Here is an 18,176-nt window from a genome sequence, read left to right on the forward strand (position 1 = left end):
CTAGGGAAAGTAGTAGGTACCTATTGAAACCGATTTGACTAAAAATTATTCAAAAATACCTAATAAAGAAAAGAACATGTATACCTACCTATTTTTCTTGAAATTGCAGTCATTGCCTATTTTTTCTGTTTTAAAAAAATGACAAAAACAATACTAACTATCCCTTCTGATTTCCTAAGGTAGTAGTAATGATGGCTCATTGTTTCTAGGGCACTAGCTAGTTAAAATTATAATCATACAGACTTGTACTCTAAATGGGTACGGTAAAAAGAAAAAAAAGTCGGTGAAAATGTAATGTATATTTATTTGATTTGTTTTAGTCTAGGTACAAGTTTCCATACAAAACAGTTTTTTGTCTCTCCTGAAAAATTACATTTTTGGACTAATCCCCTTTTTACAATCAGTGATTCATATAATATAAATAAATATCGAACAAAATAACAAAATATAATATGAAGGGTAAAGAAGAGGATATAGTAGATAAGTTAGAATTTATCTATCAAAATAAGAAGAATATCTAAAAATAAAAGGTTGGACTAGGTATTTTTTTATCGACAGACCCTCTGTCAAAAAAAAAATTAAAAAAAAAAAAAAAAAAAAAAAAAAAAAAAAAATTGTCCATTCAAATGGACATTGGGCACTTAGTACTACAAAACACTTTTTGAGCTTGAGCACAAAGAGGCTATAGGTAGCATTTTCATTACTAGGTATACTCAGGAAATAAAAATTAAAGCAAAATACTTGAAAAATAAAATAATAATAAATAAAAATAATAATCCAGAACTAGGTACCTACCGACAAGTTGAGAGAAAAAATAAAATAATAATACACAATTTCTTTCAAGATTTAGAATGTATTTATATTTAAGTAATAAAATAAGAGACATGTAAATAATGGCTTGTGGAAAACAAAGGACACACCATAGGACATAGTAATAATTTATTTATTGTTACAAACTCATAGGAATTGTAATGGGGTAGGAAATGAAATCTCATAGTAAAAACATCAAAAAGGAAGGCAGAAAAAGTTGGTACTGGATCTTATAAAATAATTTGCAATAAATAAGATATTGATACTTAAAGTCCTAAATTTAAAAAGATGTCAATAAGTTAATGAAAAAAATAATTACATAGTCAGAACACATTGCTATCGAGCACTACTATATCCTGGAAACAATGTAGAGAGAATACTTTGTAAAGCATCATTTGAGTGAGTTTCTAAGCAAGATTTGTTCATTTCTTTCCTACAGTAGGGACAAGAATTACATGCATCAGACTCAATCTTAAATGCTCTTTTTAAGCAATCATGACAAAAAGTATGTACACAATCTAAAGTGATAGGTTTGTAAACAAGTTCTTGACAAATTATACAAAGGAACTTTTCTTGTATATGTTCTAAAACTTCTTTCTGGCCTTCTTTACAAAGTGCCTTTATCTCATCCCAAACATTGGAATGCACAGTATCATTATTTATGTGTTCAAGCACTGATGAGGGTAGGGTGTATACTTGTTTGGACTTCTTTACTTTTGATTCACCAAGAGTTTCAGAAGAAACTTTTCTTTTCAAGTTAGCTTTGCTGGCTTCTTTTGCAGCTTGTGCTTCTTCATAACCTTCTGGATAGATCATCTGAAGGCCCAAATCTTTAATTCTTTTTTTCCCCTCTTCAGTCCAAGGAGCAGGTGCTTCATCATCTCTCTGCAAGTGAAATCTCCAAACTATAAAATCTGAACTGCCTTTCACAGGATAATATTTGACAACTTTATAAATACCATCATAGCGATTACCTTCTTTGGGTGCATACTTGGAATGTTTGGCACCATGAAAATTTCTCATAACTCTTACAGGTTTTCCTTTCTTCCAGTCAACAGCTTCATTTCCTCTCTTATCATCAATAGGAGCATTGCAGTTTCTAGCCAGAGCTTTGTTCATACGTGTGAGGGTCTGATCAAAACTTTGAACACTTGTCCTTTTATTACCAGACAGATCTCTTCCTCCTGAACCTGTGTAAAGAAATGAATCTCCATCATCAACATCATCCTCATAACCTCCACTGAGCACTAAGCTGAAAGCTCCAACATCTTCACGTCCATGAATCCCTGATACATGGGGTCTATGTACACCAGCCTCAGAAGCCTGAAATCTATAGAGATAGGATTGACCAACCTCTATTCCGGGTATAGGGCCAAAATGATCTGATGGTACAATGGTGCAGACTTTGGTTCTTCCTACACAGGCCATACCTTTACCCCAATCACGTGTTGATTTAGAGTTAGTTGAAGCCATCCTAGCTTTCTTCTTGCTGTCTTTCAGTTTCTGACCAGGTGCAATCACTTCAGAAGTGTCACGCTTACAACTTGGACAAAACCACTCATCATCTTCAGGAACAGATTCTAAAGGTGGTTTAAGGCACCAAATGTGATAATAATGTTGACATTCTTCACACACAATCAATTTATCAGGAGAAGTTTTTCCTGCACAAATAGAACAACCACAATCTTTACAATGTTTTGTCTCAACATCATTACATGTTGTACACTCAGGTACAATTTGTCTCAAAGTTTTTGGTTCTGTACTCATGTGATCTTCATCTTCAGCTGTTCTTTCAGCTAAGAGCTTAGGAGATTCAATTTTGTATAACTCTTTTACAAACTTTATCTTGCAATTTTCTAACCTGGTCTCTAATCCTTTTTTTCCTATGAATACAGTTGCTATTAATTCTGTTGTAAGTCTTTTTCCTTGTTTCTTTTCTATAATCATGTCATGCCAATAACCTCTCTCCCTAGGTTCTTCTGCATTATAATTTCCCATCACTCTGACCCCAATTAGATTTTCATTAAACTCTGTAATGAGGTGTTTTGGTAAAGGTCTTATATCATCAAATTTCATAGTGCTACTACCATCATCTTTATACTTCAAATGAACAACTTTGAAAATTAAATCATCCTCGTCATAAGGTTTTTCTTTGTTTATGTCAACTAATATATGTGTGATTTGGGATTCAAACCAAGCCCCTTCTGTTTCTAAGATAGCATCAACATAATCCCCAACCTTGTAATATTGACTATCTGCTGGTTTCAAGTCAACAAAGTCCTCTGGCTCAGTGTTATTGCCACTGGAAGAGGCGTTCTCAGTATTTATGTTAGGCTTACATGCAGGTCCATTAGGCTGAATGTTTTCCTTGGAACTACTTTCACTACTTTGATAGTTTTTGTCAATGTCCGCTTTGATCATCAGTTGAATGACATCATTGAGGTTCACATTATAATCAAATAACATATACTCATCTTCAAGCTGCTTGCCTTTGTAGAATAAACGTTGCTTGTCTACAGGAACATCCAATGTATTCTCTATTTGAGTTTTCATATCACTGATGAGGGTTCTTTTAGAAAGAACAAGGACACAATTTTTTGAGCCATCAAGAGATCTGATTTTTACATACATGATTAAACAGTAACAAATTAACACAGGTTTTGAGAATTCCCAACTTCAATCACTTGAGAAAAAAGCAATCAATTCAAATATAAAACACAAATTACACCATGTACTTGTACTTGAATAAATAAAAAATTGTCAATGGTCAAACATCAAACTCAACTACCAACTACACCGTTTTATGTTTTTCAAATGGTTTCAAAGGTTTTCGCGCTTCTTCGCCTCGCACAGAGGACATTAAATTCCCGGATGTAAACAATCGATGGATAGCAGAACCTGGAAAAGTGAGGCTAAAAATCTCTGTGGTGGCGTACGTGACTGAAAAAAGCCGCGTTCACAAACCCTCCAATGAGTTCTGCAGCTAGAAATTTGGATTTCATTTTTTTAAAGAGAGACAGCCAAAGCTACGTACAATACAAGTTATTACTTTTTTACTCGAAAGTTCATTCTTTCAAATTTCCCATAAAATATGTCCTAGAAATCTATTAAAATCAGTTTAATAAAAGAAAATGAAAAATTCAATCGCTCAATCACAGAGGAAAAAATGTGGGATAGTAGGGGAAATCTGTTTTCTGGAGGGGAGGGGAGTATTCATTTTTGTCGCATAGGTACCTATTGTTATTTTTTTTATTCCGCGTTTATGGATGAAAACAAAAATATTTTCCAGAAAGTTATCAATTTTGACAATTTTCTATTTTAAATCAAGAAAAATCTCCTTTTAATCAGTCAGAAACTGTTATTTTAATCTTTTTTTTGATTTTCCCTTGGAAAGTATCATTTCAGGTGAACGTGATATCTTTACTGTTTACATGTCAGGTCTAAATCTTGGGTTTGTTTGTGGTGATTGACACTGTAAAAATAGGCAAATTCTGTGTGTACCACAGCACTCTTAACTCTTAGTACTAATAAATTGTAATAATATATGCAATACCTAATTGCCCACTGATGGAATGCACCCCAAAAACAAAGGCACCCTATTTTTTCCCCTTTCCCCCCCGGGAATTGAACTTAAGATCTTCTGTGACGCATTCATGTCCGTGTGAAATTCATGTCATATATTCATACCTTGTTTATCCTGCTCGAATAAGTATAAAAATTTGTGTGTAAATGTGTAGTCTCGTCACGAAACAATGTTTCCTTACTTGATCTCCATTTTCTTGCCTCTAAAGACAATGCCTTGGGGGCCCCTAGCTGCGGCCAAAATGAATTTATCCAGTATGAACTTTTTCAAGTCGCGTATGAATATCAAACTCCATACCCGGTGAATTAATCATGGGCATGATACACCCTAGGAATGTATCACACATAGCTGACTCAAAACCCACCGTGTATGGACAAATGAAACTGTCAGAAGTCACGCAGAATTATGCAGAAGTCACGTCCGTGGAAAAGAAAAGCTCCTTTTTGTATTTAACCTAACCCTATAATAACACTAAACACTGCTCTAATTGTGAAAACTCCTTGTGTGTAACCTAACCCTATAATAACACTGGTCACTGCTTGTTTGTGCCAGTTCCTTTGGTAGCAATATTCAACGGACGTGACTTCTGCACAAGTTCCATTTGTTGAAAAACACTGAAAATAGTGGTGACTGTAAAGAAAATCTATCTTTTGACAAATTTTCAGACACAACTCATTGCAATATCAGTATTTCTCTCTAACCTTAAAAAATATGATGAAGAATTGATCATTTTAAACTCTCTGCAACAAGGAAGTGATTTTGAAGAAAGTATGGTACCTGTTCAGAAGTCATGTCAATGGAAAATTGCTAGCAAAAGGAGCTGTCACTAATGAGCAGTGACCAGTGTTTTATAGGGTTAGGTTACACTATATCATCCACCCATAGATACCTATTGTCACTAAAGGAATTGTGTTTCACTTAGCACTAGGTATAGTGTTCACATTGCATTTTTTTTACTATAGCCATCCCATATGCATATTTCTTGCATAAACCGTTTCTCTGCTGTAATTGTTATGTGCCGCTTGATAATGTTTATTACTTTTACTTCGTATATCTTACGTAGATTTTATTACTTTCAAAGTTTATTTTATTAATTTAAAAAAAGTCGTTGTTCTATGTATTTTAATTTGAATAAAACCCCCCCAGAAGATTTTTAATTCTATTTGTATAGAGTGATGTTTTCCTTACTATTAACAGGGATAAGACTTTTAACATCAAGGATCAAAAATTTATCGCAATATTGAAAAAATTCGGCCGCAAACGGTTGGTGATATTGAAAAAAGTTAGAGTTCTGGAAGAGAGGAGAGAAACAGAACAGTTAGTTTACCAAGTTTAGGACACCTCCTAAAGTGTTCCGATATTTAGGACACCTCCTAAATTGATATTGGAATGTTACTTTCAAATTTTTGGATGAACCGGACCGATAGTGAGAGAGAGAGAGAGAGAGCCAAATCGATGAGAGAAGGAGGAGAGGTTATCTGTTTATAATAATACTTGATTGAAGACTCGGTAACTCTGTGAAGGTCCATTCTAACTTTGAATATTAAGATTAAAAGAATTGTTTAACTGTGGTATTATGTCACAAATCAGCAATCTTCACCTAAATTCAACATATAAAATTTTCCTCCATTTTCCTAACTTCGAATATTCGTTTCAATACAACCCAACAGTGTTTAAGAAATATAGAAACCTATTTTGCCATAAACATTGACTTTTGTTCTAAACGATAGTCCAAGGTTTGGGTTGAGAGATTCACGTTAAAATGATTGTTGATTAACTTTCTTTCATTTTACCACGTTTGGCGAGTATCGAGAACAAGTAAGTGAAATGCTTTTCCTTTTTCTTTTACTGCTTCCTTCTCACAATCATTCCTACCGTCTCAGTATAACTGCTAAGGTTTTTAATATTAATTTACTATGTATTCTATATTTATTTTCACAAATGAACCTCCTTTTTTCCAGGTTGTAAGAACATTCTCTAGCGGAACATTTAGGTACGGACCTCTGAATTCTGTCAGTGTCGTGGGAACAGCCAACGAAGAAGTAGGAGGATATTTCCCAGACTTTCTGAGCCGTCTCGAAGCCAATCCATTCCTTCAAAAGGTAAAAAAAGAAGAAAAAAATGTAGCTGCTTTACTGTTTACATGTCAGGTCTAAATCTTGGGTTTGTTTGTGGTGATTGACACTGTAAAAATGGGCAAATTCTGTGTGTACCACAGCCCTCTTAACTCTTAGTACTAATAATTTGTAATAATATATGCAATACCTAATTGCCCACTGATGGAATGCACCCCAAAAACCAAGGCACCCTATTTTTTTCCCTTTCCCCCCGGGAATTGAACTTAGGATCTTCTGTGACGCATTCATGTCCGTGTGAAATTCATGTCATATATTCATACCTTGTTTATCCTGCTCGAATAAGTATAAAAATTTGTGTGTAAATGTGTAGTCTCGTCACGAAACAATGTTTCCTTACTTGATCTCCATTTTCTTGCCTCTAAAGACAATGCCTTGGGGGCCCCTAGCTGCGGCCAAAATGAAGACTCCCATGGAATCGAATGATGGCCCTATACTCTGGATCAGACCTGGAGAGCAAATGGTACCCACGGCCGAAATCAAATCGTCTACCAAATCAACCAGACGAAGGTAAATGAATTATTATTGTTTTATTTCATCAAACATTTCTTTCACAGGCTCAATAAACCTAGAACTCAATCCTCCTCCTCTAAAACTTCAGCAAGAATAGCTCAAGTTGTGTCGACTGAGGAGGAAACAACTCACGTCTAAGGCAATTCATTATTAGATATTCATTCTACTTCTAAAGGCAACTTCTTTGGCTCCCCCTTTTTCACCATTAATCTATGTATAGGAACCCATACTATTTTATATCTGCAAAAAAATGTCAATTTTTCGAGATTTTTTCCTCAATAATTTACACTCTGTAGGTATTGTTTATTAATGTATAAGAAATAAGTATTAATTTAGACCTTTTTTTCTAATCTGGATCAGACCTGGAGAGCAAATGGTACCCACGGCCGAAATCAAATCGTCTACCAAATCAACCAGACGAAGGTAAATGAATTATTATTATTTTATTTCATCGAACATTTCTTTCACAGGCTCAATAAACCTAGAACTCAATCCTCCTCCTCTAAAACTTCAGCAAGAATAGCTCAAGTTGTGTCGACTGAGGAGGAAACAACTCACGTCTAAGGCAATTCATTATTAGATATTCATTCTACTTCTAAAGGCAACTTCTTTGGCTCCCCCTTTTTCACCATTTAATCTATGTATAGGAACCCATACTATTTTATACCTGCAAAAAAATGTCAATTTTTCGAGATTTTTTCCTCAATAATTTACACTCTGTATGTATTGTTTATTAATGTATAAGAAATAAGCATTAATTTAGACCTTTTTTTCTAATTCAGGCCGCTTATCAACGAGCTAAACAATCTGCAGCTGTTGCCACGTCTTACTGATGCTAGGGAGTACATGTTTGAGGATAGGACTAGAGCTCATGCCGACCACGTGGGTCAGGCAGTGGAAAGAATCACTACAGCAGCTGTTGGTAAGTTCTTTTATTTTAGAGGTTTGATAGAGGGAACTGTATGAGGTCTTACCGTACCGAAATCGATGAGAGAAGGAGGAGAGGTTATCTGTTTATAATAATACTTGATTGAAGACTCGGTAACTCTGTGAAGGTCCATTCTAACTTCGAATATTAAGATTAAAAGAATTGTTTAATTGTGGTATTATGTCACAAATCAGCAATCTTCACCTAAATTCAACATTATAATTTTCCTCCATTTTCCTAACTTCGAATATTTGTTTCAATACAACCCAACAGTGTTTAAGAACAAGTCCGACCCGAGCGGGAATCCAAACCGCTTTCTGGTGCTTACAAGACAGGCACGCTACCTTCCAAACAGGCTGGCATAGAGTTGCATCTATAACTCCAAACACAAAAAGCCCACTCTGTGGCTAAGGTGTAGGGGCAACTGCCCTAAAGGATGCGAGCGGGAATCCAAACCGCTTTCTGGTGCTTACAAGACAGGCACGCTACCTTCCAAACAGGCTGGCATAGAGTTGCATCTATAACTCTATACACAAAAAGCCCACTCTGAGGCTAAGGTGTAGGGGCAACTGCCCTAAAGGATAGGTTAAGCTTATACGAATCTACATCTAAATTTTCATTTCAGGTGTTCTCAAATCAATCCACGCAGGCCACGACCCAGGTGTTAACCGAGTTACGAAGGATGTGGTGGCATTCTACGCTGGGGACTTTACAGATTTGGTGTACAAGTTGCACATTGATCTCCACGAGCCTCCTGCATCCCAGGTTTGTTTAATGTTTTATTTTCTTTATTTAATAATATCATACAGGAAAATACAAATATAGGAGGATTCTTCCTAAGCCAACAATGCTTTCAAGGCCCTTAGGGTCCAGGGGGACCTCATGAGCAGTGACCTATAAAACACTATAGGGTTAGGTTACACAAAAAGGAGATTTCTTTTTCATTGTTGTAGCTTCCGAATAATGACCTAAAGTATAATTGAATTGTGGTCTGGAAAAAGAATAAAGTACAAAAGTTGGTATGTACTATTATTCAATCAAATCATTGACCTTTCAGTTTGTCTTTAAAAAGGCCACATCTGTGACCTTTTTCCAGGCACTAAATTTTTGGATTGTTTCACACTTTGTTTACTGCAATCTTTCAACTCAAACCAAGTTTCTTTGACAGGGGAGGAAAATCATCCATTGTTTTATTCTTGGCAAATCTTATAAGTATCTTTTACATCTTCTTTCAGGATACAATGGTTGTTGTGTTGATGAGAACCTTTTTTCAAAGTTTCCACCATATATTTACTTTGGTAAGTTTGCAACATCATATTTAGGTCCTAATAGTAAAAGCACCTACACTTTGTTATACATATACTGGGGGGTGTTACAAAATTTTAATTTCAGAGATTAATTTTCCCCTGTATATTATTTATTGGACTTTGATGAACTCTAATTATTTGTGTTTTTGGTTTCAGGATATCTAAGGAAAATGAAAGACCTCTCAGCTACATCTTCAGATGCTGTGCATTGTGATCATACTGTTACATCTACATCAAGCACCACAGAAATAAAAATCAATGGCAACTTGGAGAAGGTGCCCACTGAAACTCCTATGCAACATGATGCAATAGTAAAACTAAACAATGGATGCCATACTCCATTACTATCTCCAAGTCCAAGTGATGTGGCTGATACTCCTGTGATCTCAATCAATCAAACTGAAGCCCCTGAATCTAAATCAAACACTAACCTAGAACTTCCTAATGGTCTTTTGAATGGAGGTGTTTCTCATGTTGAAAACCAAGAAATCAGTGATGCTGTAGATTTCATAAAAGAAGAAATAGTAGAAAGAGAAAAATCTCCTGATTCAACAAAAGAAGAACCAAGCAGCACATTTTCAGAGAATGAAGAAGTTACTAGTACACCACAGAAAACAGAAACTGCTGAACAAAGTGAGGTAGCAAATGTTCCAAAAACTCCTGATGATCAGCTAACTAGTGTTGAGAATATTGAACCAGTGGTAGAAATTTTGCCAACCCCTGTTGAGAATGATTCAAGCAAGGAGTGTGTCCTGCCTAAAGTTGAGTGTGAACTCAAGAAAGAACCTGATGTGAACCTCGAGTACAAACCTCCTAATGATCACAAAGAGAATCATCATGTATCTGAGAACAAACATAAGAGAAGCCATGATGACTCAAGAAGTTCACGAGATGATAAAAGGTCAGATCACTCTAGCAGTCATGGAGGGGGAGAGTCTGGAATCCCTAGTAAGAAGGAGAGACATGAGTCTAGCAGTGATCATAGGAAGAAGTCTAGTCATCATTCCTCCTCTTCCTCCTCCAGGTCACGTCATTCCAGCCACCATTAGCAGTGATCATAGGAAGAAGTCTAGTCATCATTCCTCCTCTTCCTCCTCCAGGTCACGTCATTCCAGCCACCATTCCTCCTCCTCCTCCTCCAGTCATCATAGATCTCGCCCTCCTCCCACCGCTTACTGTGCAACTTGTATCAAGGAGCGCATGAATATAGCAGGCCTTACCATCCAATGTCATCGCCCTGGCTGTAGTCATACAGTGGGAGTTGAATGTTCCGGCTACAAGTCAGAACAAAGTCTAAGTACAGCACCTTGTGCTCATTCTGGTGTGGAATATTTGAAGTATGGTCATTTGATGAGGTGCGAGGTTTATCCTAATGGAGGAGCCACTGTGATTCACATGGAACAAGAACAAATCCAACATCTATCCAAGCGAGAGATGGATGAACTTGTGGATGAGTATTTCAGAGTAAGTTAGAGTAGTCATTGAAATTGTTAATCCAACATCTATCCAAGCGAGAGATGGATGAACTTGTGGATGAGTATTTCAGAGTAAGTTAGAGTAGTCATTGAAATTGTTTCAAATCAAAGGGACCAAGTAAAATTTAAGCACATACTTCAGGCATATTTGGTCACTTCAAACTTATATTTTAAAAAATAAAAAATATTATAATTGAAGTTCATCATAATTATTTTGGCCATGCTGCAGAAAAATATTCTAGTCGATTCCTTTTGCATACAGAGGTAAACCATGACCCAGTATTCTTCTTTTACATTCTCTACCAGGTTGTATTCAAGGAGGATGAAAATGGACACGCGTTTAACGTGATGGGTATAGTTCACAACGCTGCTACTTATCTACCTGATCTCTTGGACTATATGGCCGAACACTACCCTAACCTAACAGTGAAGAATGCAGTGCTTGGCAAGAACTCGGACATTGAAACTACCACGTTCACGTGATATCTTTGTAAAAGGAAAGGACAAGTGCAGTTCAAAGTTGGTAAGTTAATTTTTCCTGGACTACCGTGGTACGAAAATCCCAGGTTTCCAGGAAACAAATGTATAACTTTAGAGTACCTACCAAACTTTTAAAATTTCAATAGCTTATCTAGTGTCCAAATAAAACATTCAAACGAGATTTTCATTCTAAATTCACCATTCTAGGTCTCTTAATCATCATTTCATTCTAAATTCACCATTCTAGGTCTCTTAATCATCATCATCAAACGTGATATCTTTGTAAAAGGAAAGGACAAGTGCAGTTCAAAGTTGGTAAGTTAATTTTTCCTGGACTACCGTGGTACGAAAATCCCAAGTTTCCAGGAATCCAGGAAACAAATGTATAACTTTACCTACCAAACTTTTAAAATTTCAATAGCTTATCTAGTGTCCAAATAAATCATTCAAACGAGATTTTCATTCTAAATTCACCATTCTAGGTCTCTTAATCATCATCATCACATAGGATTGCTTGATGAGCTTTGTACCTAAGAGTTGCCTGAAATTATCAAAGTTCAACTGAAGAGATGTAAATTTGTTGGGTAATTCTGAAGTTTGAAGTTGCGTGAATATTCATCCAGTATGAACTTTTTCAAGTCGCGTATGAATATCAAACTCCATACCCGGTGAATTAATCATGGGCATGATACACCCTAGGAATGTATCACACATAGCTGACTCAAAACCCACCGTGTATGGACAAATGAAACTGTCAGAAGTCACGCAGAATTATGCAGAAGTCACGTCCGTGGAAAAGAAAAGCTCCTTTTTGTATTTAACCTAACCCTATAATAACACTAAACACTGCTCTAATTGTGAAAACTCCTTGTGTGTAACCTAACCCTATAATAACACTGGTCACTGCTTGTTTGTGCCAGTTCCTTTGGTAGCAATATTCAACACAAAGAAGGTTGGTGAAACGTGTGAAACCCACCCCAAACCTTTTTTTTTTTTTTTTTGAAGGAGAAAAATCCCAGCCAAAATAAAAATCCCTCTCTAGAGGTAAAATATATCTGATCTGACAACCTAAGAAAAATTAGGATGAGGGGAAAGTGGGTGAACAAACATGGTGGAAGCAGCAGTACTCAGCAGGTCCTGAATCTAGTGTCGGACCGTAAGTTAGGGAACTCCCAAGTTTCAGCACTGGCCCCCCCATTTAAGCAGAAAAAAAAAGTTTCAATCAAATGACATTTTGAAAAATAGGTATCTTTCAAGAAGAAGCCTGGAATAGCTGAAAACGGTGCTAGCTATGCACAAGTTCTGACCACCATTCACACCACTGTACCTATTACAGCATGGGCATGCTATGACACAGGCCACATATGAGTCTTATCCTCTTCGCGCTCAATGTCCATTTGAATGGACAAAATTTTTGTAGTAGTAAGTGCCCAGGCTAGAAATAATTTTTGTAGTACTAAGTGCTCAGTGTCCATTTGAATGGACATTTGACCGTGTCTACAAAAATGGTGATTATAGATGAATAAATTTTCAGAGAATGAAGAAGTTACTAGTACACCACAGAAAACAGAAACTGCTGAACAAAGTGAGGTAGCAAATGTTCCAAAAACTCCTGATGATCAGCTAACTAGTGTTGAGAATATTGAACCAGTGGTAGAAATTTTGCCAACCCCTATTGAGAATGATTCAAGCAAGGAGTGTGTCCTGCCTAAATTTGAGTGTGAACTCAAGAAAGAACCTGATGTGAACCTCGAGTACAAACCTCCTAATGATCACAAAGAGAATCATCATGTATCTGAGAACAAACATAAGAGAAGCCATGATGACTCAAGAAGTTCACGAGATGATAAAAGGTCAGATCACTCTAGCAGTCATGGAGGGGGAGAGTCTGGAATCCCTAGTAAGAAGGAGAGACATGAGTCTAGCAGTGATTGATTTTGAAGAAAGTATGGTACCTGTTCAGAAGTCATGTCAATGGAAAATTGCTAGCAAAAGGAGCTGTCACTAATGAGCAGTGACCTATAAAACACTATAGGGTTAGGTTACACAAAAAGGAGATTTCTTTTTCATTGTTGTAGCTTCCGAATAATGACCTAAAGTATAATTGAATTGTGGTCTGGAAAAAGAATAAAGTACAAAAGTTGGTATGTACTATTATTCAATCAAATCATTGACCTTTCAGTTTGTCTTTAAAAAGGCCACATCTGTGACCTTTTTCCAGGCACTAAATTTTTGGATTGTTTCACACTTTGTTTACTGCAATCTTTCAACTCAAACCAAGTTTCTTTGACAGGGGAGGAAAATCATCCATTGTTTTATTCTTGGCAAATCTTATAAGTATCTTTTACATCTTCTTTCAGGATACAATGGTTGTTGTGTTGATGAGAACCTTTTTTCAAAGTTTCCACCATATATTTACTTTGGTAAGTTTGCAACATCATATTTAGGTCCTAATAGTAAAAGCACCTACACTTTGTTATACATATACTGGGGGGTGTTACAAAATTTTAATTTCAGAGATTAATTTTCCCCTGTATATTATTTATTGGACTTACACTTTGTTATACATATACTGGGGGGTGTTACAAAATTTTAATTTCAGAGATTAATTTTCCCCTGTATATTATTTATTGGACTTTGATGAACTCTAATTATTTGTGTTTTTGGTTTCAGGATATCTAAGGAAAATGAAAGACCTCTCAGCTACATCTTCAGATGCTGTGCATTGTGATCATACTGTTACATCTACATCAAGCACCACAGAAATAAAAATCAATGGCAACTTGGAGAAGGTGCCCACTGAAACTCCTATGCAACATGATGCAATAGTAAAACTAAACAATGGATGCCATACTCCATTACTATCTCCAAGTCCAAGTGATGTGGCTGATACTCCTGTGATCTCAATCAATCAAACTGAAGCCCCTGAATCTAAATCAAACACTAACCTAGAACTTCCTAATGGTCTTTTGAATGGAGGTGTTTCTCATGTTGAAAACCAAGAAATCAGTGATGCTGTAGATTTCATAAAAGAAGAAATAGTAGAAAGAGAAAAATCTCCTGATTCAACAAAAGAAGAACCAAGCAGCACATTTTCAGAGAATGAAGAAGTTACTAGTACACCACAGAAAACAGAAACTGCTGAACAAAGTGAGGTAGCAAATGTTCCAAAAACTCCTCATGATCAGCTAACTAGTGTTGAGAATATTGAACCAGTGGTAGAAATTTTGCCAACCCCTGTTGAGAATGATTCAAGCAAGGAGTGTGTCCTGCCTAAAGTTGAGTGTGAACTCAAGAAAGAACCTGACTATCTCTTCTATCAGCCATACACCATTACACCAGGGTGATGGTCTCTAGCCATGTTGAAAGATATTGTGGGGGCATGGTTAGTCCAGTAGCAACGCGCTTGCTTTCCATGCAAAAGGCTTCGATAATGAGGAACATAATTCCTATTAATTTCCATCTGTTTTCCAGTGTGTGCAATGGATCGAAGATGCCAAACTAAATCAGCTCAGACGGGAAGGCTTCAGGTTCGCCAGAATTCAACTGAGAGACAATGACATTTATTTCCTGCCCAGAAATGTCATTCATCAGTTTAGAACTGTGTCTGCAGTCACCAGTGTGGGTAAGTTGGAATATAGCGAAAGTCTGTAGGAATAGAAAACAGAATTAATATACATATCACATTGCCTAGGTTTCCTATTAATAACTTACCTTCTTCTCCTTTTCCCGTGTACAGACAGGGTCGGCGTTTTTCGGTCGGCGTTTTAGGGTGATTGCTTTGGACTGACATTTGGTTTTGGCTACAAATTTGACGAGTGGATGCCCTTCGCACTCAACCTTTGCTATTTCTCTAGCAAGGGAAATTTCAGGCTGGTATCCACCCTGTTTAAAGTCCCCCCCCCAGCCAGACTAGGCTGGTCTACTCCTTTTTTAAAGTCCCCCAGCCAGACTAAGCTGGTCTACTGCCTGTTTAAAATCCCCCAGGCAGACTAAGCTGGTCTACTCCCTGTTTAACGTCTCCCAGCCAGACTACTCATACCTCTTTATTACCCATTATTCCAGCATGGCACGTCCGTCTCAAGCAATACTACGATAACCCAGACGAGTTCATTCACACCCGCACCGTATCTCAGCTAAGTTCCCGTCATGTGTACAGAGAAAAGAACAAACAGGATCTCCTCAACGGAACCCCGTCCAAGGTAAATGGAACGCCAACCAAGGTCAATGGAACCCCTTACAAGAGGGATCACAAGGATAGCACAGGCAGCGGCAAAGAGAAGATCAGCCACTCGGCTACGAAACGAAAACACGACGATGATGAGAGCAAGAATGCGAAGAAAATCAAAAGTGTGGACGAAAAGAATCAACATGAGAGCGAGAAGAAAAACCACGAACGAAGTAATAGACTTACCAATTAAATTTATTTTTGGGACTTGTGCTTAATCTCCTGGTTACATGAATTTTTTGTCAACACCTTACAATAGTCCGAGACGCATTCTTTTCTTATTGGAACTTGAAAACTTGGACAACACTAAGGTGCTAACTTCTAATTCGGTTGTATTTCTTAAGGCGCCAACCTTCTCGCATACATTATGTTTTACTTGGATAACCCCTGTTAGCTTACCTACTAGACACAGGAGTCATCTAGCACTGTTTGGCAGCAAATTAATATAATTTACTAGAGGGGGAAAATAGCACAATTAACTAGCATACGATTGAGTACATATTAAAAAGCAATAGGACACACTCTTAACGTGATGGGTATAGTTCACAACGCTGCTACTTATCTACCTGATCTCTTGGACTATATGGCCGAACACTACCCTAACCTAACAGTAAAGAATGCAGTGCTTGGCAAGAACTCGGACATTGAAACTACCACGTTTACGAACGAAGCAAGTCGTCTTCGAGGAGTCGAGATGAGAAGGACAAGGATGGGAAGCATAGGGATAAGCCGAGAGACAAGGAGAGGGATCGAGATAGAGACAAGGAGAGGGAGCGTGATAGAGACAAGGAGAGAGAGCGTGATAGAGATAGGAGTAGGTCCCATTCTGATAAGCACAAGAGTAGAGATACGAACGAAGCAAGTCGTCTTCGAGGAGTCGAGATGAGAAGGACAAGGATGGGAAGCATAGGGATAAGCCGAGAGACAAGGAGAGGGAGCGAGATAGAGACAAGGAGAGGGAGCGTGATAGAGACAGGGAGAGAGAGCGTGATAGAGATAGGAGTAGGTCCCATCCTGATAAGCACAAGAGTAGAGACAAGGAACGTGAAAGAGAGAGGGATAGAGGGAAAGAAAGAGATAGAGGGGAAAAGGACAAAATGAAGCACAAGTCTTCGAGTAGCAGTAGTCTAAGTAGTTCGAGCTCTCATCACTCTGACAAAGCTAAGCACACTGGTAGCTCAAGCACCAGTAATAATACACCAAGGAAATACTCAACCGAGTCTAATAGTTCCAATTATCCTAAAGCTGAGCTCAAGGATAAAGACAAATCTCATGCGGACAGTGCCCACAAAGACAAAGAAAGTAAGGAAAGCGGTAGTAAAGAAAGCAAGGATAAAGATGGCGTTTCCAAAACGAGTTCAACAAGCGAACAGAAACCTTCAATCGAAAATAGCTCTAAGAAAGAAACCACACTGAAAGAAGACGGGATCTCGGTGAAAACCATCTCTACAACGTCTGAAAAGAAACCCAGTGATGAAAACACGGCGAAAGTTCACTCGGAAAAGAAAAAGTCAAGCGTGAAAGAGAACAAAGATAAGGATCTGAAGAAACAGCAAGTGTCCAAGAGTTTGTTCCAATCTCCCGCCAAAGACAAGGATGAGAACAAAACGCCAAGTAAAGTGGAAAAGCTGCAATCAACACCCGTCAATATTCTTGACCAAATCATGGCTGATATGGACAAGAAGAAAATTAGTGATATTTTTTAGTTTTTAGTGTTTTAATTAGTTTTATTTCTTACTTTTTTACCTGAAGCTTCCGTTTTATAACACTTCAGATTATTTGAACCACTTTTCTTGTGTTCATGCAAAAGCAGTACAATGTTCTTTTTTCTTCTAATAATGTTGTTCAGGTAATCTGATCGTGTTTTATCCGATGCTTTTCATTTGTAGTTAAACGTTTTAAACTTGTAAATAAGTATTTTAATATTAATTGTATAGTGTCATTTTAATTTTGTATAGATTCTATAATTTTAACATTTTAAGGGAAAAAATCATAGTTTATACAGTCGATACATGAATTTTATTTGATTTGACAAAATATTTTAGTATTTCTTTTTCTTTCAATATCACATCATGGCATACCCATTTTAATTTTTGTAGGCTAGGTAACCGAACAGTGCGTTTGAATATTTTATTGCATTAACTTACGAGTAACGGAGATATGTTATTGAATTTAGTTATTTATTGCTATTCACGTTTATAGAAACAACTCTTGATGTTTCAAGGGGCATAACTAACTAATTTATTATGAAAAGGTAAAAAAAAGTTTTTGTGTTGCACTCTGGTAGATACCTTAAATAAACAATATTATTCTTTATCCCGTAGGTTATTTATTGCTATTCACGTTTATAGAAACAACTCTTGATGTTTCAAGGGGCATAACTAACTAATTTATTATGAAAAGGTAAAAAAAGTTTTTGTGTTGCACTCTGGTAGATACCTTAAATAAACAATATTATTCTTTATCCCGTAGTGTTGTAATGTTCGTTCCTTGACACTTGACGTTCATTTGCAAATATTTTACAGCCAGTTGTACAGTACCCCTTGAAATATGCCTCTAATAGTTTAGACATTAGACCTGGCAAGAGTCTTCATTAAGCTCTTCTAGTATGTTAAAGGTTTTATTTATATGAAAATAATTAAGTGTACAGTCTACACACATCTCAATTTTCAATACCTATGAACTCTAATGTAAAGTTCTACTTGTGAGTAAGTTAA

At 36.8% G+C, this 18,176-nt stretch overlaps 2 protein-coding genes across 2 annotated transcripts; one reads left to right on the plus strand and one right to left on the minus strand.

The window, feature by feature from the left end:
- Positions 1 to 1,006: 1,006 nt before the first annotated feature.
- Positions 1,007 to 3,593, minus strand: LOC103525047 (E3 ubiquitin-protein ligase UHRF1-like). The gene has a single exon (XM_008490095.2). It carries the CDS (start codon positions 3,439 to 3,441, stop codon positions 1,147 to 1,149), a length of 2,295 nt encoding a protein of 764 aa, XP_008488317.1. The 5' UTR covers positions 3,442 to 3,593; the 3' UTR covers positions 1,007 to 1,146.
- A 2,588-nt stretch (positions 3,594 to 6,181) lies between these two features.
- LOC103525048 (round spermatid basic protein 1-like protein) lies at positions 6,182 to 17,783 on the plus strand (the record flags this gene model as incomplete). The annotated part of the gene is made up of 9 exons (XM_017449848.2): positions 6,182 to 6,211; positions 6,355 to 6,495; positions 6,896 to 7,038; positions 7,824 to 7,963; positions 8,595 to 8,734; positions 14,706 to 14,856; positions 15,297 to 15,632; positions 16,130 to 16,285; positions 16,474 to 17,783. Coding segments are annotated over 9 exons (1,929 nt in total), but the record flags the coding sequence as incomplete, so codon positions are not given.
- Positions 17,784 to 18,176: the final 393 nt, after the last annotated feature.

The sequence above is a fragment of the Diaphorina citri genome, unplaced genomic scaffold, assembly GCF_000475195.1.
Source record: "Diaphorina citri unplaced genomic scaffold, Diaci psyllid genome assembly version 1.1 scaffold134, whole genome shotgun sequence".
NCBI lineage: Eukaryota > Metazoa > Arthropoda > Insecta > Hemiptera > Psyllidae > Diaphorina > Diaphorina citri.

Coding starts and splice junctions, on each gene's coding strand:
- LOC103525047 (XM_008490095.2), bottom strand. CDS start 3,441: ATGTATGTAAAAATCAGATCTCTTGATGGCTCAAAAAATTGTGTCCTT.